This window comes from Musca autumnalis, unplaced genomic scaffold (assembly GCF_047663935.1).
Source record: "Musca autumnalis isolate F117 unplaced genomic scaffold, ASM4766393v1 scaffold_2, whole genome shotgun sequence".
Classification (NCBI taxonomy): Eukaryota; Metazoa; Arthropoda; class Insecta; order Diptera; family Muscidae; genus Musca; species Musca autumnalis.
The window spans coordinates 93,032,064-93,058,624 of NW_027411755.1; the positions used below are offsets into that span (position 1 = coordinate 93,032,064).

A 26,561-nucleotide genomic window follows, 5' to 3' on the forward strand; every position below is an offset into this window, starting at 1 on the left:
ATTATAATTACCAATATCACAGCTTTGGTTGGGGACTTTCCAAAAGCAAAGCCTGACTATAAAAGTAGAAGATCTCATCTGTACAATGATGCAAACTAGGTCGGCGTAGGAGAGCAAATAAAGGAGATATCGCAATAGTCGGTAATACATCCCATTTTGCCACTTTTTTGGAAATCACGCTACAGGTCGCAATTTTGATCGGATCGTCACAAAATTTTGAGGGTTAATGGGGGTCACACAGATGAAGAAGCCTATTGATTTTGGATGGTCGGATAATATTTAGGGGTCGTAATGGGCAAAAAACTTATTTGGAGAAAAATACAACGTTTTTTTCCAAAGCGAATATCTCAACTTCTATATGGGGTCTACCAAAAGCAAAACCTGCTAATGAAAGTAGAAACTATCACCTTTCCAACGATGTTACGTAGGTTGTCGTAGGTGGTCAAACAACGAAGATATCGCAATAGCCGCTAATAGAACACAACCTTCCAAAAGCAAAGTCTGACAATGAAAGTAAAAAATCCCATCATTACAATGATGTAAAGCAGGTTGGCGTAGGTATCCAAATAACGGAGATATCGCAATAGTCGGTAATACATCCCATTTTTTAATTTTTTTATAATCACGCTACATGTCGCAATTTTAATTTGATCGTCACGTAATTTTGGGTGTTGGTCGGGGTCCCACAGAGGAAAAAACCTTTTGATTTTTGATAAGGGTCGGATATTATTCAGGGGTCGGAATGTGAAAAAAAATATTTGGAGAAAAGTCCAACGTTTTATTTCAATGCTAATATCTCCCTTCTGTAGGAGGTATATCGAAAGCAAAACCTGGCAAGGAAAGTAGAAAATATCACCTTTACAACGATGTGAAGTAGGTTGTCATAGGTGGTCAAACAACAGAGATACCGCAATTGTCGGTAACGCATCCCTTTTTCCATTTTTTGTGCAATCACACTACGAAATTTTGATGGGGGTCTAACAGAGAAAGAAGCCTATTGACGGTTGACGTACATCCCACTTTTCCATTTTTTTATTTGGGTTGTACAGTCGATGCACATAAATGCGTTTCAAAAAAATTGACCTGTGTTAATGAAGACATTCAGAGCAAAGGCGCTAAGCTATCCCAATTTTAATATTTTGAATTTTATTAGTTAAAAGCTTATGAACAGGGATAGTGGTGTAGGGTACCACATAGTTGGCCCCGACCCGACTATAGCCTTGGCTCACTTGTTTTACAATACATATTTTGTTCTTCTAAAATTGTTTGATTAACCAATTTTTTTCTCTGCGGGGAGTAGAGTGCAATAAGACATTTTTTGACCACTCCTCGATATTCCTTTTTCTTGCCATGGATGGTCCAGTACTTACCGAGGTACTTAGCTTCAAAAGAAAGTTCTAATGCAACTGCTTCCTGGCTGTACACGCAGAGCTTGAAGGCCAATGGTTTAGTGAAGTAAACACGTGGAAGACGATATCAAAATGTGTGACATTTAAAATTTTGAAACTAAATCAGCTATGCTCGCCCATATACGTTGTCGAATGTGCAAAAACAATATACGCTTTCTCCATTCTCATCAGCCGTTCTTTAGCAAAGGAAATACACGATCCGAGAAGCTAAGTCCCAATTTACATTAGGCGAGTTTACTTGCGGCAATTGTCAGTTTGTGGGTGAGAGAGGGTGTTGAGAGGCAAAGGGTTACCATATACCTCACCTCTCTCTCCATCAAACTGACAATTGCCGCAAGTAAACTCGCCTAATGTAAATTGGGACTAATGTATAAAATATTTGAGCACCACTGAACTATAGCAGCAGATAGGGACGAGTAAAAATATATTTTTATTTTGGCTTGTGAGACAAATGTTCTGTGTCGGGTCGTCTAAATAAGCAACTTGGATTGTTAAAAATTTAAATGGAAGGCAATATTTCCAATCATTACCAATGTCGATGACATTTTTTGACTCACCAGGTAGCTACCCAGCAGCGACGTACGCAAGGGGAATTAATTTTTTTCATACAATTTTTTAATTCTTATTCAAAAATGTCATATTTGTTATAGTGTAAAGGCCTGCGTACATAAGCTGCTCTGCCTGATTGCCTTGCTTTCCTGCTTCATTTTTGACATAATAAAAATAAAAGAATAAAGAAGGCCGAGGAAATTTCGAACTGGGTTGCCCTTTTCTTTTTTATTCTTTTATCAGAAGTAAGCAAGGTAAGCTTATGTACGCAGGCCTTAACAATTGTTAATAATTGCTCTGTTCCTTTACGTGCCTGAGGTTACCATTTCTTACCATTTTTAACCTGTAAAGCGTTCCCTTTCTTTTAATAGCATACAATTTATATGACAGCAGTTTACCACTTTTACCATTTTCTGCAACTGTTACCATTTTTAAAAGTAAAGGAACAGACCAAATATATAAAATACATGTATTCACATGTACAAGTTGATATAAAAGTATTAAGAAACTTAACTTTGACAATATGTTTAAACATATGACTTTCCACGGAACAATGTTGAAGTTTGACCAAGAATCTCTTTACTTTCACTCACTTCATAATAATAAACAAATACACTCCACGTCACTAGAATAGAACACCTAAATTTCTGTTAATGTTAGCTTATTTATCTCGAAGCGAATGAATCTATGTTTTTAATCTTGTAGGGATTTAAAGCCTACGATGTTCCGTATCAATCACAGAAAAAATTATGTTTCTAGCTTTTCGCGAAATGATTTTCTGATCATTTTTCCGATAGTACTATGAAAAATAGGCATTTATTTTCGGTCATCAGGATAGAACAGTCATTTTATTTTCGTGAACTGTGGAGATATTAACGCCGAATTTTCTTTCAGTCGATAAAACGGGGCTTTCTAATCATTTTTCACCAATAAAACCATATAAATAATTCCGCGGACGCCGAAATAACAGCGTAAACGGGTTTAAATTGACAGATAATTGAAACATCTCGGAATATCAATAAGAGTCGCGCAGTTATGTCATATTTCTTCACAATAAGATAGATTATGACACAGACAGCCTCTACGGATACGTTCGAGTGCTTCGGATGCTGATAACATAGACTATTTTCAAAATAATTATGAAAAACGTCAAAATCTATCTATGTATATATATATATATATAAAATTCTCCTGTCACGGTGTTCGGCTTTGAACTCCTCCGAAACGGCTGGACCGAATTTGATGAAATTTTGTATGTGGAGTTTGTAGGTCTGAGAATAGGTTTTTAACTACTTTTTATAGTGGTCAGTGGAGTGACCAGGGTACCTCCCCCACAAAATTTTTTAAGAAATCGTGAAATTAAAGTTATTTTCGAACGTTTTGTTTAAAAAACGTTTGCAATAATATGATTTTTACTGTCTTGATCTTGAATGGTCATCTCGGAAATGGAATATCGCGGTCAACCCAATTTTTCAAAAATGTATAATTGTAGATAATATCCTTAATTTTAGTAAGCGTGACTATAAAAACGCTTTTAACCGGGGCTCCAATAGGTGGGAAAGCGCGATCAATTCCACATTTTAGAATACAGTAAAACACCGATAATGTGCATTGGTCACAAAAACGACGGGCCAACAATGCGGTTCGAAAATCTAGAGTGATCAATATTTAACTGACAAATTGTAAATAGATTACAAAGGCTTACACGGAAATCCAAAACGACGGGACAGCAACGTGGAACCGGGTCAGCTAGTTTCTTATAAAAACCTTGATGTTTTGTTCAATAAAATGATTTTTCCGCGAACAAGTCTGCCGTTTAAAGGTTTGGAAATATGCTCCACATTTAGAGGAAGATAATCTGATATGAAAACAACCGCTATTTTAATACACTGAGCGAAATTTTAGTACTTTTTAAAAGCAACTTACGAAACCTAAAACCTCAATTTTCATGAACACAATCATTCCCGCGAAAACGGGGCTTTCACATGCGACTTCAGTTAAAAAAACGACTAATGCAAAATCCCAAGGGTGTGTTCAATTTGAAAAATGTGCTAAAATTTCGCTCAGTGTATTAAAATAGCGGTTGTTTTCATATCAGATTATCTTCCTCTAAATGTGGAGCATATTTCCAAACCTTTAAACGGCAGACTTGTTCGCGGAAAAATCATTTTATTGAACAAAACATCAAGGTTTTTATAAGAAATTTTGACGTTTTTCATAATTATTTTGAAAATTATTTTGAAATCTATCTTATTGTGAAGAAATATGGCATAACTGCGCGACTCTTATTGATAGAATGTTGGCCTTTTTTAAAAGAAATTGCTATAACCTTTCAGATCCATATACTCTAAAAGTTATTTATACATCTTATGTTAGATCTAAAGTTGAATACGCCTCTATTATATGGGATCCACTGTTTAAAACTCAAATATCTCGAATTGAAAGATTGCAACGTGTTTTTATCAAATTTGCTCTAAGAACATTTACGTTTAATGATCATGAAGCATATGCATCAAAATGTTTACTGCTGGGCTTGCAAACGTTGGAGCAGCGACGGAACTTGCATTCTGCTCTTTTTGTTTTTGATATAATTAACAACGCTATTGATTCGCCTGATTTGTCGTCGCTTATACCGCTGTATGTACCTCCTAGGCAAATGAGATACATCAATGTATTTAATGTTCCACTTCATCGCGTTAACTATGCTCTTCACAGTCCACTGACAAGAGCTTTTTGTTATATTAATGCTATTGGCATACATTTTCAAAAGAAATATAAACAATATATAGAGTTTAGCATTTCAAAAGAATCTTTCAAATTGTATTTTGCTACAAAATTTGATTAAATTTATTTCTCTACTAAATTTTAATTATGCCCGTAATTTCTAGCCCTAGGTAACCGGGTAGCTACCTACCTATTAGTTAACTTTACCTACGCGTTTGGTAATTTCTACGTGCCATTTACCGAGGCGTGTAAATTTTGAAAACACGTGGTAACATTGGTGATTTTCATTCATGATTTCCATGGTACAAATACACAGGTAGCCGCATCGGCAATTGTTGGCAACATAAGATGTAAAAATTTGACATCAATTCAAAGCAATTGACACATTATGTTACCATCAGCTGGCATGATAATGCTACCTGTATTATTGTACCATGATGATTTCGTAAAAACATTACCACATATAATTGTTTTACAATTTTTAACATATTGGCAACGATTAAACAGGCAAAATCCTTGGTGTAAGTAACACGGCCGTTTTCGACCCGGTAACGTTACCTATGGATTGAAATTATGAAATTTTGCTTACACGGGGGATAGCTATGAACTCAAAGCTAACTACGCGTAGAAATCACGGGCATTAAAAATTATATAACACTTAATATATTCAGGCATAATCTGTAAGGAATACTTTTATAATATTCTTAAGACTGAAATAAATAAATAAATAAATAAATAAATAAATAAATAAATAAATAAATAAATAAATAAATAAATAAATAAATAAATAAATAAATAAATAAATAAATAAATAAATAAATAAATAAATAAATAAATAAATAAATAAATAAATAAATAAATAAATAAATAAATAAATAAATAAATAAATAAATAAATAAATAAATAAATAAATAAATAAATAAATAAATAAATAAATAAATAAATAAATAAATAAATAAATAAATAAATAAATAAATAAATAAATAAATAAATAAATAAATAAATAAATAAATAAATAAATAAATAAATAAATAAATAAATAAATAAATAAATAAATAAATAAATAAATAAATAAATAAATAAATAAATAAATAAATAAATAAATAAATAAATAAATAAATAAATAAATAAATAAATAAATAAATAAATAAATAAATAAATAAATAAATAAATAAATAAATAAATAAATAAATAAATAAATAAATAAATAAATAAATAAATAAATAAATAAATAAATAAATAAATAAATAAATAAATAAATAAATAAATAAAATAGTTGGAAAATTCTTGTCAACAGAAGAGGATGGAAGAAGGTGTTAGAATCATAAAATAAGAAACAACAATATATTTCCCTGATGATGACTATCGAAGATAGTCGAAATATTGGAAAAATAAACAAACAATAAAAAACAAAAATTTATCTGTTTTTTATTTATGACCTCAAGCCAAACGAATAGAAGAAGAAAATAAATAAATAAATAAATAAATAAATAAATAAATAAATAAATAAATAAATAAATAAATAAATAAATAAACAAATAAATAAATAAATAAATAAATAAATAAATAAATAAATAAATAAATAAATAAATAAATAAATAAATAAATAAATAAATAAATAAATAAATAAATAAATAAATAAATAAATAAATAAATAAATAAATAAATAAATAAATAAATAAATAAATAAATAAATAAATAAATAAATAAATAAATAAATAAATAAATAAATAAATAAATAAATAAATAAATAAATAAATAAATAAATAAATAAATAAATAAATAAATAAATAAATAAATAAATAAATAAATAAATAAATAAATAAATAAATAAATAAATAAATAAATAAATAAATAAATAAATAAATAAATAAATAAATAAATAAATAAATAAATAAATAAATAAATAAATAAATAAATAAATAAATAAATAAATAAATAAATAAATAAATAAATAAATAAATAAATAAATAAATAAATAAATAAATAAATAAATAAATAAATAAATAAATAAATAAATAAATAAATAAATAAATAAATAAATAAATAAATAAATAAATAAATAAATAAATAAATCCGCGGAATTATTTATATGGTTTTATTGGTGAAAAAATATTAGAAAGCCCCGTTTTATGGACTGAAAGAAAATTCGGCGTTAATATCTCCACAGTTCGAAAATAAAATGACTGTTCTATCCTGATGACCGAAAATAAATGCCTATTTTTCATAGTACTATCGGAAAAATGATCAGAAAATCATTTCGCGAAAAGCTAGAAACATAATTTTTTCTGTGATTGATACGGAACATCGCAGGCTTTAAATCCCTACAAGATTAAAAACGTAGATTCATTCGTTTTGGGATAAATACGCTAACATTAACAAAAATTTAGGTGTTCTATTCTACTGACGTGGAGTGTATGTATACTACGATTCACGATTCACTATGTATGATCTTTAAACACTATCATGCATTAAAGCTAGGCCGGGCGATTTGAAAAAACTAAAGGGCGCGTCGCGATTCTGATTCCTTGGATTGTACTGAGTAAAAAAAGTCCACTGGACCATATGTCTACGGTGAAAATCGAGCCTCCCGATTTTTGACTTGAAGTTTTTTTATACACGTTTTTTGCATATTTTGGGATATAACAGCCAAACTATTGAGATTTTCGATCCAACACTAAGACAAAAATTGTAGTGTGTGGTAACTTCGCTAGAATTCACTTTTTCAATACAAAAATCCTTAGGTCATGTTAGCTCGATTAAAATTCAATTAATTAAAAACTTTCATAAATTATGACCTTCGTCCTAAAAAAAACAACAATAAATAACAAATTAACATATACATTTTGTCGACAATGTACGAGCGCAAAATGTACAATTATTTTCTCATTGCTTGCTTACAATAAATATTGTCATCCAAGTACGCGAGAAAATAGAAAAAATATTCCTTCAAAGATATGTAGATAGTGAGGGAGAGAGTAAAATTCCTCAGATAAAGTCAGACAGAATTCGGATCGAAGTCTGTCAGACGCGTCGGAAAAAACTTCCGACTTTGAGCAGACGCGTCGATTTGCTGGGTAGCTAATCAAGTTAGTTGACTTTTGCTTGACTGTATAACTTAGCTCAAATTTTACTTTTCTAATTTAAAATAAAATTTAAATAAAAAATAATTAAAAAATTAAGTTTCAGTGTTTTATTTATAACACTAGCAAATAATTTGTCGCTTAGCCTCAAAAATCTCTCAAATAAAACGCTTGCCGCTTAATTTTGCCACCATTTTTTAATTTAAATGCAAGCGTTTTATTTGAGAGAATCCATAATGAGGAAGAATATGGGGGGTTACATCAAAATCTGACTCGTGTCCACAATTTTTGGTGGGGAAGTTTCTGTACAATTGGGAACTCCAAATGCAAGTTGAAGCCAATTCTGACTAAAAATGAAGACAAAATCCTCAAAACACCTGAAATCGGGTGGTACCGTCATCTGACCCGTGTCCACAACTTTTCGTGGGGGAGTTTCTGTACAATTGGTAACTCCAAATGCTATAGGAACCATATTGGGTTTGGTTTCATATTCATGTACGTATTGTCATCCAAATCTGAAAAGTGTGCAATGTTTCAGTTCGATTGGTCAACTGCAACTGTGTTAAAAATTAGTTAGAGGTAGTTTACACTATCTATCAATGTCATATGACACGAAATAAAAACATTCCATATCTACCCACGGAGGCAATGTGGAGACGTAATTTTATTATATTTTTGTTGGGTTGGACGCACAGAATAAATGGGGTAAGGAAAATCTTCAATATTCCACATATTAGTGAATATTTAACGATGGAAAATTTCATGGCATATGACATTTACATATAGTGTAAACTACCCCTTAGTAGATTTGAACTAAACAGACAGGAACCAAAGCAAGTTAAATAAAACAATGTAAAATCAGTTTTTTAATTTTCTTTATTTTCGTTTATTTTCATAATTTATTAATAACAAAAAAGCTTCGTATATGAAAACATATGTATGTAATTAAAAATTTACCAATGCGGTTAAAGTACCTCCGCATACAAACATACTAAGAGATATTCGTTGTTAGAAATTATTTATATATGTATAGATACATAGTGTATAGGCAAAAACATAAAACAGACAATAATTGAAGTACAGAAAATCTTAAATAAACTTGATATTGAATTGAAAAATAAATACGAGTCGTTGTTTAAATTAAAACACACAAAATGAAATACATCGCCGTTGTTCTAATAATTTTTTATGGTATTTTTAGTATTGTAAAATTTAAATTGTTAGAATGCGTAAAACATTACAAAAATTGTGTATTTATACCAACCAGTATGTATATAGATTATCATATATTTTATAGTATGGTGAAAATTTGACTTATCACGTTTGAATTCTAATGTATTCATTATACATGTGTATTCAGCGTTAACAATTTCTGATATACATATGTATATCGTTAATATAAGCACGATTAATATTGCATTTAAGCCCCGTTAAAGTAATTCCTTCGGTAATGTGCAAATAATTATGTACGTACAGCACAAGTCATTTGTAAATCGTAAGTGCCTATTGACTTCGGAAATCACATTTCCCTACCTACATACTCGTACATATTTGCTGCAATTTTTGGTAAAAAGATATTTATCATTATGGACCATTCCACACAACTCCGTATCGTTAGATGTAACCGATATTGAAATACTATTCGTTTTGTGGTTTGGTGGTACGTTTCGGTTTTGGCACGGGATTCCAATCTAAATTTGATGATATTGGCGAAGACTCCCTATAATCGTATACTTCTTTTTTCACTTTACATTTTTGGAATATTTCATTATTGTCTAGTTTTTGGGCGGCTATGCACTCACTGTAGCTGGGTGGCGGCGAGGACGATGATGGCATTGACCCATTGGACAAATTTTCCATTTGGTTTACAGATCTTCGGATATCCCTTTGGCTTTCGTCTATTATTCGAATGTTTTCGTTGGTATTGTCGACATTGGTGAACGTCGTCGTCGTTTGAGGGGGACCAGTTACAATAGTAAAGTCCTTATTGGCGGCTGCCTGCAATAGACGTTGACTGCGATTGATAGATTCGATAATGTCTTTAACAGACTTTCTTTTTTCGGGTGGTATGTTTGTCTCTAGTGGGGCCAAGGTTGAACGTTTCCATTCCATTTGTGATCTCGGACGGTACAAGGAGTCAAATTGTGCACTTTCGGTTGCTGCACTCTCATCTGTGGGGTTTGTAGTTGGCATAGAAGTTGAAGCAATTGTCGACGAAAACTGTAGATTTGTGGTTTTAATTTCGTTTCGATGATCTTTGGTTTGAGGTTCTTCGATTTTCAAATCAATTGTATTTGTTTGTGACTCCATGCGAGTGTTTTCTTGCCTTTCTGTTGGAATTTCGGTAGCATGCGTTGACGAGTCGACGACTGTTTTTTGTAGTGATTGCCTTTGTTCCTCTTGTTGGTGGTGTGGTACTGATGGAGGAGTTACAACTTCATCGCGAGAGGGTCGTCTAGCATGAACATTTCTCGAAGGCTTGTGTATTTCGGCAAAATTATGACCCTGCACCGTTCTATTGACTGCGGGTTTAGGAGAAACTGCAGGTTTTTCCATAACCTCCGATTTGGTTTTAATTGGTTCCTCTTGTATTTTTAAATCATTAGATACTGTAGATTTTGGACTTTCCATCAGTTTGGTTGTCTCCTTTGTTAAGGCGGTACTTTCTGTGGCTTTTCTCTGGCTCGGAGGACTGGTGAGTACAAAGGGAGTTTTAGTGGTTATGACTTCATTTTCGTTTTTGAAACTGGTTACTTTGCTTGGGTGGGGCTCGCGTGGTGTTGCCCTGGGACTTTCTACATGTACATGAATACACTCAACATGGCCCACTTCTGTTTCCGTTTTTGAAGCACGACGTTGTGCTGGTAGAGGTTTTTGTGGTGTTACTTGAGTTTCCTCAATCTTCAAGGTAACGGATTCTGCTTGTGTTGATGTGGAATTTTGGGATTTCTTTGGTATAGCTCCGTTACTCACAACAACTTTTTTCTCGTTTTCAGCTAAATGGACTACCTGGCCATTTATGGGTTTGGCAGTGATATTGGTCGTTTGTGATATTGTGACATTTTCTTTTGGTAATTCCGCCTCGTTGGTTTCTTTAGTGGTTACCTCTAGCTCAACTGTTTGTTTCTTTGGAGAAGAAACATCAGGGATTTTGGACGGCTTCACTTCGCTAGTTTTTGAAGTAGTTACCTCTACATCAACTGTTTGTTTCGTGGAAGAAACACTAGCAGTTGGTACATCTCCACTAGAAACAGTTGTGGCTTTTGTTTTATCTTGTGCTGCCTTCGTTTCATCAACATTTTTCTGATTTGAAATCCCTTTGTTTCCTGTTTCATCTAGGGGTTTCTCAGTATCGTTTGGTAATGCCATCTTTTGATCCTCAATTGATGCGGTCGTTTTAATTTCATCTTTTGTAACGTCATCTTTGCAATTTTTACTATTTCTGGGCTCTGGTTCAGGTTTGGGATAAGTTGTGGTTGTGCTTATAACAGTTGTTGTTGTTTGAATAACGCTGTTTTTGTCGTTATGTGTTTCCGTCGTTATATTGCCACCAGTTGAGGACGATGATTTGTCGTCGAATTTGTTTTCCTTTTTAATGATCGGCTCAACGTCATCGTTGTTTGTATTGTTGACAAAGTTTTCAATTTCCGCCGTTAGATTAGCTATATCCATGTCTTCTCTGATACATAGTTCATCATTTGGTAAATCATCCTGACTAGCATCGATCACGATAGTTGGGTTTACTGTTTTGTCTGATTTTGTTCGTGACTGCAAAAGAAATAAAAATCGCAAAATTAGTATAGGCAGTAATATTTGTTCTGTTCCAGACACTGTAAGATTCTACTAATGTTACCATTTTTTCGAAATTGTTATCGTAGTAAAATTTGTGGATGCTTGCAAGTTCTGGAACAGAGCTATTATGTAATCTAAAATGTATAGAAGAAAGTTGTTGAACATTTTTTAGCTTTAAAGTTTCTATAGTGCCTTTTTATATTTCCATTGTTAGATTTATTTTGGGAGTTGGGAGCGTAGAGCTAACCAGATGTTAGCGCTAAAATCTCCGCAAGATTATGCATGATTTTCTCAGGGGTTCGTAAAGTCAAGAACATGTTTGTGGATTTTTTGCAAAACGTTAAGTAAATGAGCTGTAATTCAAGACGAATTTAGTAAGGTGACACAGAAGGCGAATTCAGGCCTTAGTCTTCTCTTGATGTCAAAAGTTTTTGTAGCGATGAATGCGCCAAAAATAATAAATCAAAGGAACATTATTCGCAAAATTCATTTTAAAAAATTGAACGAGTATACTTTTTGTTGAACGCATGGTTCAATTATAATTTATTTATTATTTATGTTTATTTATTTTGATTTTTTTATTTATGTATTTACATATACAATTTGTTTTGACATAATAGGAGGACCTCAGGAAAAAATTTTAATAATATGTTTGCTGTGTCCTACCTTGTAATGATTGTACCATGGTTGAACGTAAATATTTTTTATTATTTTTTTTAAAGAAAAATTATGTATTTTCGATAAGCCTTATGTCTGTTAAAAAACCTGCAAGAATCTTAAATTTTGCAGTGCATTCGGTGCAGTGAGTTGTATATCCTAATATTTTTCAAGCCCTTAAATGCTGTGCGTTAATATATTTGATATTTGAAAAAAATTTGAAACTCTAATTAACATACATACATACGTATACATCAGGCCGGGGCGATTTGAAAACCTTCATGGGCCCTTCGCGTTTCTTGTTCCTGTGATTGAACTGAGCAAAAAAGTCCACTGGACCATATGTCTACGATGAAAATCAAGCCTCCCGATTTTGACTTGATGTTTTTATTGACGTTTTTTTGGATATTTTGGCATATAACAGCCAAACCATTGAGATTTTCGATCCAACACAAATACAAAAATTGTAGCCCAGACAGTAATTAAGAACTCTCTAATACATTACGAAAGCATTGGAACGCTCCTTCAGGCAGTTTTGCCCTTGAGAAAGTGCAAACTTTTCGAAAAATGTTGATAAATGACACTGTGCTACAAAAGTTGACAACAAATTTTACAGAAATCGGCCTAGCCGTTCTCATTTTATGAATTACTATACATTTTTTACACCATTTTTATATATATAGAGATTCAGTTATAGTTTTTTTTGAAACGAACTTAAGGCATTGTCGTTGTCTATGGATCCCAACACGATATAATTTTGCATCAGAACACTTGAATATTTTTCTGGTCAACTTTTGTAGCACAGTGTCATTTATCGACATTTTTCGAAAAGTTTGTACCTTCTCAAGGCCAAAACTGCCTGAAGGAGCTTTCCAATGCTTTCGTGATGTATTACAGAGTTCTTAATTACTATCTTGGCTACAATATTTGTATTTCTGTTGGATCGAAAATCTCAATGGTTTGGCTGTTATATGCCAAAATATCCAAAAAAACGTCAATAAAAACTTCAAGTCAAATCGGGAGGCTCGATTTTCATCGTAGACATATGGTCCAGTGGACTTTTTTGCTCAGTTCAATCCCAGGAATCAGAAACGCGAAGAGCCCATTAAGGTTTTTTTCCTTCCATACAAATCGCCCCGGCCTAGTATACATACTCGTATAATAAACAACTTCGTCATTTTTGGCAAAAGTCACGGTCGATTAAAATTAGTTTGCAAAACATAAAATTGTATTAATTAAAATAATTAATATCTAGTATCTAACAAAATCTATAAAAACATAGATATGTATATAAACGCTGGAAGATAATTAATTGCATAATGTTGCGCACATGGAACTCAGCAAGTGGAATCGTGATCTATACAATTTGAACAAACTCTATATTTTTTAAATTCATATTAAGCGGAAGAGCAAATTCATTGCTATAATTATTTGAAAGTACAAAATGTAATTCATTTTGAACGTTTTTTATTAATAAATTTTTTCACTTCTGCAGAAATATTTATATATCAAAGTTTGGACCTATGTTGACCTTAAATGGCATATTATAGCTACTTCGGTTAAAAATTTTAGCTAAAATGCTCAAAATACCGAAAATCAAAATGTACCCTCATGGTTATATCGACTCAGAATTTTATCCTGATCAAGAATATGCTGGGAATTCTAAGTGAAATCGGACACCTTCGCAAAATGTTTCAGTATATTATCAGATTGTTTTGACTAACGGTTACTGAGATATCGCGCCTTAAAAAAAGTAGAATTCTATAAAAACTATATGAAATACTCATAACTTCTTTAACCCACTTAAAGCCATTGGTAGTTTAAACGCCACAAACAATTGACTTCGCATATCTTTTTTTTTATTTTCGCATGTTTTTGTAGAGTTTTTTTGCAGTTTCTTATAGTATTGTCTGTCATATGTCATTCCACGCTTAAAAAGTTTCATTTGGCCTTTGCATTTCCACGCATTTGACCTAAAACGCAAGCAATTAAAAAAAATCGACTTTATTGTAATTGTCGACTTTTGATGAAAAATTTAAAAATGCCATATAAATTTAATCATAAATGTTACGTTCATATAAATTCATAGATTTTTTAGGAATGTAGTAAGAGTATATTCTCAATAAAAAACCAAGGGATTGTCACACTTATATTGCCCTTCAAAGTTTTCGGCATTTTTAAAGATGGTCCGATTGCAGGAAAACTATTCGGTTTAGAGCAAAAAGTTATTTTTAAGAAATGCTTAAAATGTCTTAAAAATATTATATAAAATTGTAATTTTTCTCACAAAAAAATTCTCGGCGCTCGGTGGGTTAATATTGGTCCAAATAGGACAAATCTTTTTTCTTTTTGTATTTTTATTTCAAATCAGTTTTTATCAATGATTGTACTCTTAGATTTTCTTGATTTTTTTTTGTATTAAACAACGATTGATTACAAAAAATTTAAGTCTATTTTGGTAGTGGGATCCGAATAATTACTATTTTTCTTCATTCTTTAAAATTTATCAATACAATTTATCCTATATACCACTGTGTAAAATTTGTTAATTTACAAAAAAAGTGCATTTATTAACATTTGTTTTGTTGTTTTATTTAGGAATTTACCTGCAGTATATTAAAAATTTCTTCATTTTTCGATATTGAAAATGGTGACATCGAGCGTTGTACCTTGCAATCTGAGAATCTATAATACCTTTTCTATCAAAACGTGGATCTGTATCGATCATTGTCAGGGGGAATGTTTTGTACCCCTAACGAAGGCTAAAAACCAAATTTCAGCCATTTTGGTTAGATAATGTGGATAAAGATCTTCAAAATACCTATAATCAGGAGGTACCATTCTATGGATCTATATCATAACGTTGACATATACTGACAAATTTTTGGGGTAAGGTTTTGACGCCCCAAAAATACCAAATACCAAATTTCTGCCATTTCGGTAAGATAAAGTGCCCAAAACCGTCAAAATACCGATAATCGGGAGGTACAATTCTATGGGGCTATATCAAAATGTGGACCTACACTGACAAATTTGTGTGGGGAATGTTTGAAAAGCCCAATAAATTGTAAATGCCATATTTTAACCACTTTGATAAGATAATATGGTTAAAACCTTTAAAATGTCGAAAATCTGGAGGTACCGTTGTATGGGTGCTATATCAAAACGTGGTACATCGGGTACATCGTGGTGCAATGGTATGCACGCCCGCCCTGCATGCAGAAGATCGGTGATTCGATTCCCCTGCCATGCACCATCAAACATTTTTCAACAAAAAATACCCTTCAATAATGTTGGCGACATTTCCTGAGTATTTCAGTCTTAAAAAACTTCTTCACAAGTGGTGTCTTAAGACACGCCGGACTCGGCGATAAACCGTAGGTCCCATATCATTGAGCTAAATATGAATAGGAGTGCACTCGTTGATATGAGAGAAGTCTCCCTTGTCCCGTATGGGATGTTGTTGAACAATGGTGTTTTTTTGTATAGGTAAGGTACCGTCGGATCTCAGTTATAGGTGATGTTGATATTTAAATTTTTTGTCTAAATTTTCTATAATTTGGCATTTAGAGTTACCAGTGGTCAAAAACGTAGGGAATGGAAGATACCAAGCAACGGTCCTCACCGGTTTAAACATGGCAAAGCCCAGGATTTATCTTGGTCCTCCCCGTGGTGTCACCTGGGGAACTGCCTTTAACAAAGGTAGTGAGCTAACATGTGCCGCGCGTTCACCCATAAGAACGTTAAAAACTTGGGTTTGGGCGTCGGGTTAGTAACCCTCCCCTAGAAAAAACAGCCTACTATGAAAAAACGAAAGAAAAGAAAAACAAACCCCTAAAGTTGACGAACCCCGCAAACGATTTAAGGACCATGATCTTTATAGAGAAGGTGCAGTCTTCGCATTGGCAGACGTACTTGAAAAGTACAAGACCGATATTACTGCCATACAGGAAATACGATGGATTGGGAAAGGCGTCACAGCAACACCTAAAGGTGACGCACTGTATGATAGCTGCCATGACGTAAAGCATGAGTTTGGTTGTGGATTCGTAGTTAGTCGGAGACTAAAACATCTGGTATCCAGCTTCATCCCAGTGAATGAAAGAATTGCTGCAATTCGAATAAAAGCTAAATTCTTCAACATCAGCTTTATTTGCGCTCATGCTCCCACTGAAGAAAAGGACGAACAGACCAAAGATATATTTTACGAGCGCTTAGAAGAAACATATGACCGTTGCCCTGCCCATGACATTAAAATCATTCTAGGCGATTTTAATGCCAAAATTGGAAAGGAGAATATCTTTGGCCCAACAGTCGGGAAATTCAGTCTCCACAGTGAAACATCTGACAATGAAATGAGGCTGGTAGACTTTGCAGCTGCAAAAAACATGGTAGTTAGCAGTACCAGATTTAATCATCTCGATATTCATAAGGGCAAATTGATCATGTTGTGATAGATGGAAGACACTCATCGAGCGTGTTGGATGTACGATCGTTCCGAGGCGCAAACATTGATTCGGACCACTACCTTGTTGCAGCAAAGGTACGCACCCGCTTAAACGTAGCAAACAAAGTACGAACAGACACAACACGAAAGTTAGACATCGGTAAGCTGCAATCACAACAGATAGCCACAGCATATTCCACTCAACTAGCCCAATTGCTTAATCAAAGCACTCCTCATCCCGATAACATATCAGCGCAATTTCAAAGCATTGCCCACTCCATGCAAACAGCCGCAAAATCCATACTTGGATACCAGAGATCTCCACCAAGGAATACATGGTATGATCAGGAGTGTCGTGCTGCCACTGAAGAGAAAAATTCGGCATATAGGGCTACTTTATAATCCGTAGCAACGCGTAGCGCACGAGAGAGATACAGGGAGAAAAGGAGAGAGGAGAAACGTCTATTCCGCAGGAAAAAGAGAGAGATGGAAAAGCGGGAGTGTGAAAAAATCGAGATGTACAGGAGCCAGAATGAAGTCCGAAAATTCTACCAAAGAGTCAAGCATCAAACTGATGGCTTTGGTACAGGCACATCCTCCTGTAGAGACCAGCAAGGTAATTTGGTAACTGATACAGATAGTGTACTCAGGATATGGAAAGAACATTTTTCAAATCTGTTGGTATCCAATAGCAGCGAAGGCGACGAAGATACCACAGTCCCAATCCCAGAAGATGGTATTGAATGTATACCGCCCAGCCAAGATGAGGTAAAGACAGCAATAAATCGGCTGAAGAATAATAAGGCAGCAGAGGCCGATGGCTTACCAGCCGAGCTGTTAAAACCAGGAGACGACACGCTGATAAGGTGTATTCATCAGCTAGTTAGCACCATCTGGCAGAAAGAAAGAGTACCCGACGATTGGAACCTGAGTATCCTGTGCCCCGTCCACAAGAAGGGAGATAAGACTGTATGCTCTAACAATAGGGGCATAAGTCTACTCCCTATTGCCTACAAGATCGTGTCAGGGATATTGTGCGAACGACTAAAGCCTATGGTCAACGAGATAATTGGACCATACCAATGCGGCTTTAGACCTGGCAAGTCCACCATTGACCAGATATTTATTTAAAAAGAAGAATTGTATTGGCCAACAGATGCTACTTTGGTTTAAGTAAGCAGTTTAAAAACAAAGCCACATCTCGTCAAACAAAAATAACGCTCTACAAAACACTGATACTACCCGTGCTGATGTAAAGGCGCGGTATTCCAGAGTGCGAAACAACAAATAGAGAGGAATGGAGATCTCTTCTTAGTTCGGCCTATAGAACAAATGTTCTGTAATGGGCCAGCTAAGTAAGTAAGAAAGTGGTCAAAAAAATCTTCCCAAAATAACGGTATCGTCCAATTTTTAAGTAATTTGAAGTTTTAAGCTATATTTCCTGCCACTACTGTAGCTTGTGTAATCATTAACCAATCGCCACATTATTACGTATATTCAATAAAAATGCTGCTTTTTTTGGGACACCTTATTATATATGCATATGTACGGAAATTTATAGGTTTTTACCATGGCAGAACTACCAGGTAGTGGTATCACACCAGCTGATCGAATATAAAAAGTCAAATCCTTTTATAAAAAAATATTTTTGTTGTAATTTCCCCAACAACATAAATAAAGTTTTGACATAACATATTCAAAATTTTACGATGCCACTACCTGGGTAATTGTGCCATGGTTTTTACTGTGTTTTACATAAATTGCTTTGTTGTCTGTCAGGCTGTATTGTTAAAATCTAGTTACTCATCTTCAACATTTTGGAGTTGACCAATCGAACTAAAACTTTGCACACTTTTCAGATTTGGATGACAATACATGAATATGAAACCAGAACCAACATGGGTTTATTTTTTGCTATAGCCCCCATATAGCGGTACCACCCGATTTCAGGTATTTTCTTGTTTCTATCTACATTTTTAGCCTGAATTTGGAATTCTTAATAGTCCCCAAATATCCGTATCAAAAATTGTGGACATAGGTCCAGGTTTTAGTATAGCCTCCATATAACGGTACCACCCGATTGCAGTTATTTCAATCGGATGTAATTTGCTTCTCAGTGGTCAAAAAAAATTTACTAAACAATTAATAATAAAAGAGAAATAATTAAAAATAGGTTACAGCGTTTTATTTATAAATGCACTAAAAACTAGAAAATAATTTTTCTCTTAGCCTCAACAAGTATATTGTATATTCTTATTCATGATGGGATTTAAGTTTCAGCCACATCATCCAACCGAAAATGCTGAAATCTAGTTTCAACATAATTTATAAAAAGTTCGTTCTGGCCGGACATAACCTCGTTTTTACTTCTTCTGATTGATTCATCAAGGACATTTAGTACACAAACTATTAAGCGGATTTTATAAACACAAAGTGCTCTCATTATTTTCTGTTCAAAGTTAATAGGTCTGTACGATAATTCAAAAGTTTGTACAAATTTGTACAAACTTTTACAAAATGCTTTTCGATAACTAACTTGTTCAGTAAAAGAGAAATGAGAAGTTCATTGCAAGTAGTTGCAAGAACTTGCAAATGCTTTTTGGTTGCGAAGTTATCGAACAGGCCTAATATTTCGTTTCGAATGGAAGTGGATGTTTTTTCTCCAGAATTGCTTTGCTGTACTGTTATCATCATCGCCAACTAAAGAAATGCAATATGATATCTTATCGCCAATGAAATTTATCGTTGTACAAATACTTCCAATTACAGAATAACAACTGTTGTGTTTGTCTAAGAAAATTAAACAGCAGAAATGACTGTTGAACTCAAGTGCGGCGGTTGCTGTTGGAACGAACTACTAGCTTACTTGGCCGGCAATTAATTAAAAAAAACTCTAAATAGATACATATGTATGTATATACATAACAAAAATAGAATAGAATAACAAAAATACAAAGTTTAGCAAATAAAGATGTTTGCATATTTGCGGATCGTACATTATATTTTTTGAACTGTTTTGACAAAATACTTACGGGTGTGGGTGGTGCCGGTGCCCGGCGCTTCTTGCGTGGCGTCGCTTTTGAAATTGTCGAAGTAGAGCCACCATTAACACTTATCATCGTGTTGCCATCTTCATTGTCATCATCAATGTCCGATTCGAAGGGGTTGGTGCTGACCGTACTGCTCTGCGACGATCTAGCGGCAAGACGGAACAGAAGATATGATAATAACAATAGAATATCAATAATTAACATATTGTCGTTAATTGAAATAAAACGTAGAATACGATATATATGTTTATTGTTTATTCCTTGCCGTATGCGAATCAACTGAAATTGAAACTCCATACGATCGTATAAAAATTCTATCGATCAATCGATCCACATCGGCACATCTAATTGGTACTAGGCTACAATAATTGTGGTGGACTTGGGTGATAATACACAAAATTCGCATGTAGAAACAACAAAAATGTATTAATAATAAAGATATAATGAATGCCATATGTGTACCTGCGAGTTAATAAACACCGAATCAACAATCAGCAACCAACCGAAATTAAAAATCCCAATAAATATAAATATATTAGAGTGGCCCATAGAAAAAATAAAAATTAAGCTTTTTTTTAATCTTATATGTGGTAATTTGAATTAATAAGACAATATTGATCATTTCTGTACTTGACAGAGTTGGTTAACGAAATTTTTTAGATGATAGAATTTGATAAATTATTTTTGGTCTGTTCCAGAATTGCAAAAATCTACTCATTTTTACTCTTTTTTGGATAACATAAAGGAAATATTGTTATGGTAGTACAAATATGTAGATTCTTGCAGGTTCTGGAACATGTTTTTTGTTTTCTATGGAATTAATTAAATTGTAATCTTTAATATTTCGATTTTATTACTAGTTATAGCGTTAGGTTATTGTTAATACAAGCAAGGGAAAATTTTTTAAATATTCTTCTTTAAACAACGTATTTCGTATATTTTGGGGTTTCTTATAGACTTATCCCACTGTATTGTACATATTATTTTAAATATACATTTTTATTTTCCCTATGGAGTACTCTAATACACAACTCATAAACGTATTACATATTTTTCGATACACAAAGTCACAAAACATGAGTAACAAACAATTATGTAAAAGACGTTTTTCTTTATTGGACAGCACAGTGGACATCAATTAGAACCAACGATTTCATCAGCCTACGCATAGATTCACTCACCCCCATTTCATTAAGGTATTGTCGAGGTCTGATATAGCATATTTACCGCCACCTAGATTAGTATTTCGTAATGGTTGTGGCGTAACTGAACCACCATAAACATACCTTCTGGGCTGCACTTGAGGCTTTTGCTGTTGCGGATGATAGCGTGGATTAGCTCTGGGCACCTGTATGGTACTGCGATAATCGTCGTTACGATTAAAACCAAAACGTTCCTGAAAAAAGAACAAATCAAATATTTGAGAGAAATGCTCCCTCAAAGAGTGGCATAACTCAAAAAATGCGTTTTCTGAGTTAGCAATATTAATTTTTTTTATGACTTCTACTTTATTTTGTGTGAAATTTTCGTGCTGATATCTCTAAAAATCAACGAGTTACAACTCGTTTACTACGAGTTTGGCATAATCAAAAAAAAAAAAAAAAAAAAACGTTTTTTGTGTTTATGAAGCACTAAAACACTTCAATTCATGCTTGATCGTGCAAAAGAATTCAGCTGTTTGCAAAATATGGTCCAAGTAGTTATTTTAGTTTTCGCGCAATAATCTTTTTAATTTGGGAAGTCAAATTTCAATTGCCAACTTAAAACGCGTTTTTCTCGAAACTGGATTTTTTGGAATGTGTCACTCTTTGAGTAAATGAGCTATATGTAGGTATGCTAATTGCAGTAAAGTGGAGTCGACTGTACGTTTTTTGTGTTAAATACTCACATTTGTGGAAGGTAAAGTTTGCAGAGAACTACGGTATGTAGCATTTCGCTGGAAGGAATCACCATTTATTGATGACGTCGTGCTGCCGCGTAAACGATGATCGAATGAATTCCAGCCGTTATCTACGTGAAATTCTTTGCGTAACGGAGGCGGACTCTCTGATGTTTTATTAATGCCCAATGTTGATGATTTCTTTTTTAAACTAAACGATTTGAAAGACCTGCAATAAGAACAATAAAAAGTTGTTTTTAATAATAATGAAACAGAAAACAATATGAACATTAAGTGCCGAATGAAATGTAGTCATGGTTTGTGGGTTCCCGTAGACTAAAACCTGTAAAAAAGACATTGTAGAAAAGACAAATGTTTAAGATACTTCCAGGTTCTGGAACAGAGCAGTTATGAACATATATACACGAAGTCATAAAAGACGTTACGAAATCAAAGAGTATTGATGTTAATTTTGCAACATGCTTTGTCGATAATCTTTGATAACGTTTGTTGTAAACGAAGGTGTAATAATTGACGAGAAAGATACGTTGTCAATGTTTGACATTTGACAACAAACGGTGTCAACTTGTATACAGATACATATATACATAAGTACAATTTTTAACATTTGGTTACCGCACAGTGATTAAAAATTAAAAAGAAAGTCTGTAACCTTTTTCGATATGTAAAACGTATAAATTTCCTTATATCACCAAGGGAGTAAGGGCTGCATAAGGTAAAGTGGCTAAAGCGATCCTTTCTAAGACTTACAATCCAAATAAGCAGAAGGTAAAGTGTTCCCACAATCCTTAATAAGACAAGTCAAGTCGGCTCGTAGATCAATATCTTGGTCCCATTGCAGAAGCAATGGCCTCCGCGTGGTACTCCCTGGGGACCACTTCATAGTTATGTAGTGGAAGCTAATACGAGCGGCGTTTTGCCAGGCTGGTGGCAAAGCTGGCAACCCCAGCACCAGTCTAGGATGCCTTAGACCAATCATCTACCCATCCGAATACACATTGATTACTGAAACCGTTACAAATGAAAATCAAACACCAACCCCCTCGATGACGACCATTGGAATGAAACAAAGGATACGAATAGGCTCTTGGAATGTACGTACTATGTTGGAACCATCGAAGCTTGCTCAGATAGAAAAAGAATTCATCAACTACAAAATGCTGATACTTGGTTTAAGCGAAGTGAGATGGCCGGGTAGTGGGGAAATCAACAACGGCGTTGGAGTCCTCCTTTCTGCAGAAGCCAAAAAAGCTCTAATTGAGTGGAAACCACACACAGATAGAATAATTGTGGTCCGACTTAAAACAAAAGCAAAACCCATATCATGCATTCAATGTTATGCACCCACCGAACTCGCCGACATGGAATGCAAATCACGTTTTTATAGCGAACTATCGAATGTGCTTAACAACATTAATCATGGCGACATCAAAATTCTAATGGGTGATTTCAATGCACAGGTTGGGAGTGACAACCGCAACGGTGAAAATGTTATGGGCAAACATGGACTTGGTCACCTGTCTGAAAATGAATCAGCCAACTGAAGATGTATCCTCATTCAATTATCTCGGCAGCATTATAACTACAAATGGCGGTAGCGACAAAAACATACAATGTAGACTCAACAAAGCTAAAACTGCATTTGGAATGCTTAATAAACTATGGAGAGATAGGACTACTCGGGAACCAAACTAAAAGTATTTAACAGCAATGTAAAATCCGTTATGTTATATGGCTGTGAAACCTGGATGATTCCAAAGAACCTAATGCGCTCCATGCAAGCATTTACGAATAGGTGCCTGCGTCGCATATATGGTATTTACTGGCCCAACACCACAACCAACAATGCTCTGTGGAATATGTCAAATCAACAACCACTGGAAGAAGAAATTAAACGAAAGAAATACAGATGGCTTGGTCATACCATGAGAAAAGCTTCGACTGACGTAACCAAACAACAAATCGAGTACAATCCCCAAGGTTCGAGACGTATTGGTCGACCGAAAAGCACCTGGATGCGCCAAGTAGAATCTGAATTAAAAAAGAATGTTATGCACCCTCCGAACTCGCCGACATGGAATGCAAATCACGTTTTTATAGCGAACTATCGAATGTGCTTAACAACATTAATCATGGCGACATCAAAATTCTAATGGGTGATTTCAATGCACAGGTTGGGAGTGACAACCGCAACGGTGAAAATGTTATGGGCAAACATGGACTTGGTCACCTGTCTGAAAATGGAGAGCTGCTACTAGAAGTATGCGACAACTTCAACCCTGTATTAGGCGGAACATATTTTCCGCACAAACAAATTCACAAAGTATCATGGGTTTCCCCGGATAGGCTAACTCAGAATCAGATAGATCATATTGCCATCAGCAAGATGTGGAGAGGATCCCTGCTTGATGTGAGAAACAAGATAGGAGCAGACGTTGCGAGCGACCATCACCTGATTGTAGCTGATATACGATTAAAACTTCGATCTGTAATTCGCAACTTCAGAAGTATGAGAAGATCATTGGACACCACAAAACTCAAAAACCATGACACCTGCAACAACTTCACGAACAAACTGAAGGAAAAAGTCAACAACCTCTCAGAGAATGAAGAAATTGAAGAATATTGCAAAAAGATAACATCTGCGTTCACCGAAACACCAATAAATGAAATTGGCTACACCAAAAAAGATAATAAACCATGCATTTCAGACACAACATGGGAACACATTGAAAAGAGGAAACAGTTGAAAGCCGAAATCAACAAGGCCAATTCTACCAATCAAAAAGGAGAAAAGTTAAGACAATACAGCTCTGAAGATAAGAAAGTAAAAATAAGTGCCAGGAATGATAGGAGGAACTGGATACAAAGTCTTGCAGAAGAAGCAGAAAAAGCCAGCGAGACAGGAAGATTGAAAGACCTATACAAAATAACAAAACAAATTGCAGGAAACAACAAATGCAGCGCAAAACCCCTCAAAAATGAAAATGGAATCCTTACATGCGATAAGGACAAGCAGTTGAAAATCTGGGAAAAGTACTATAAAGGACTATTGACAACGAGCAACAATGAAAATATAAATATATGTGACTGTGATCCAATGCAGCACACAAACAACATCAGAGAAGATATTAATGTTTTAACTCCAACACCGGCAGAAATATCGGAAGCAGTCCAGCAACTTAAAAGTGGCAAAGCGGCAGGGCCGGACGGCATACCTCCTGAAATCTTAAAAATTGATATTTAGCTAACGACAAGATTAATATATCCAATTATTAATCACTTTTGGACAAACGAGCACCTGCCGAAACAACTAAAAGAGGGATTAGTCATAAAGTTACCCAAAAAAGGCGATCTTCAAAACGTTAGCAACTGGAGAGGAATAACGTTGCTAAATATGTTAAATAAAATCATTGCACTTAATCTTTCCTAAGCGCATATCAACAATTATTGAACCCCAACTAAGACCAGAGCAAGCAGGTTTCAGACCAAACAAGTCATGTGTAGACCACATTAACAGCATCCGAGTGATCGTGGAGCAGTCTGCTGAATTGCGTTCTCCACTGTATCTAATATTTGTGGACTTTAAACGAGCGTTCGACACAATCCACCACAACGCTATTTGGAATGCATTGGAATGTAAAGGTGTACCCCGTAAAATAATTAACCTGATCAAAGAGCTATATAAAGATGCACATTGCCGTATATCTCACGAAGGCCTTGTAAGTGAAGAAATAAAGGTTAATGTTGGAGTAAGACAAGATTGCGTCCTATCGCCGCTTCTATTTAACATTGTTCTTGATGTTATTATGAGAAGAGCTATGGCAGAACAATGTAGAGTGACAATAGGCCTACATGGAAATTTAGATGATCTTGACTACGCAGATGACATTTGCCTCCTGTCACACCGTTTCTCCGACATGTCTTCAAAACTTACAAATCTTACGGACAAAGCTGTTAGAGCTGGACTTCACATTAATATAGCAAAAACCAAATCAATGAGAATACATAGCGGAAACACCAACCACTTCCAAGTAATGAATCAGCCAATTGAAGATGTATCCTCATTCAATTATCTCGGCAGCATTATAACTACAAATAGCGGTAGCGACAAAAACATACAATGTAGACTCAACAAAGCTAAAACTGCATTTGGAATGCTTAATAAACTATGGAGAGATAGGACTATATGCTCGGGAACCAAACTAAAAGTATTTAACAGCAATGTAAAATCTGTTATCTTATATGGCTGTGAAACCTGGATGATTCCAAAGAACCTAATGCGCTCCATGCAAGCATTTACGAATAGGTGCCTGCGTCGCATATGGTATTTACTGGCCCAACACTATAACCAACAATGCTCTGTGGAATATGTCGAATCAACAACCACTGGATGGCTTGGTCATACCATGAGAAAAGCTTCGACTGACGTAACCAAACAACAAATCGAGTACAATCCCCAAGGTTCGAGACGTATTGGTCGACCGAAAAGCACCTGGATGCGCCAAGTAGAATCTGAATTAAAAAAGAGCCGAATAACATGGAGTGAAATAAAAAACCTTGCCATGGATAGAGATAGATGGAAAACATTTGTGGCTGCCCTATGTTCCAGTCGGAATTAAAAGGACTATATATATCACCAATATTTTTGAAAATTTAACATAGTTCAATCCAAGGTTTACCCTTTTAGAACACGCGACTTGTGATTGTATATTATACAAATTAAATATTTTTGGCTAAAATGAAATGTTTTTGGACTTGGCAAAAAATATTGGCATCAAAAGTTTATTTGCGTGGAAGCTGTGGCTATATTTATGTTAAAAAATAGCTAAAAATGGGTTGAAGCAAACGTGTCTTTTTTTGTTTTCTCTTGATTTGTGAATAAACCAAACTTTTCCCGATTTTCCTGTCAAAGTAAAAGTAGAAGCAAACTAAATAAGGATCATCTCA

The 26,561-nt window shown here is 34.2% G+C and overlaps 1 protein-coding gene across 41 annotated transcripts in view; it reads right to left on the bottom strand.

Moving 5' to 3' along the window:
* Positions 1-8,623: 8,623 nt before the first annotated feature.
* Positions 8,624-26,561, bottom strand: part of LOC141394265 (uncharacterized) — a 78,214-nt gene continuing 60,276 nt past the window's right edge. For 22 of the 41 annotated variants that reach the window (XM_073968410.1, XM_073968398.1, XM_073968406.1 and 19 more), the window contains 4 exons: positions 21,600-21,819; positions 20,998-21,107; positions 19,694-19,856; positions 8,624-11,533 (listed from right to left, as the gene is read on the bottom strand). In XM_073968410.1, the coding sequence (XP_073824511.1) occupies positions 9,404-11,533; positions 19,694-19,856; positions 20,998-21,107; positions 21,600-21,819 (2,623 nt within the window). In that variant the 3' untranslated portion in view covers positions 8,624-9,403. Of the gene's footprint in view, positions 11,534-19,693; positions 19,857-20,892; positions 21,108-21,599; positions 21,820-26,561 lie in introns of all 41 variants that reach the window. The other 19 variants (XM_073968377.1, XM_073968383.1, XM_073968379.1 and 16 more) reach the window with 1 other exon arrangement.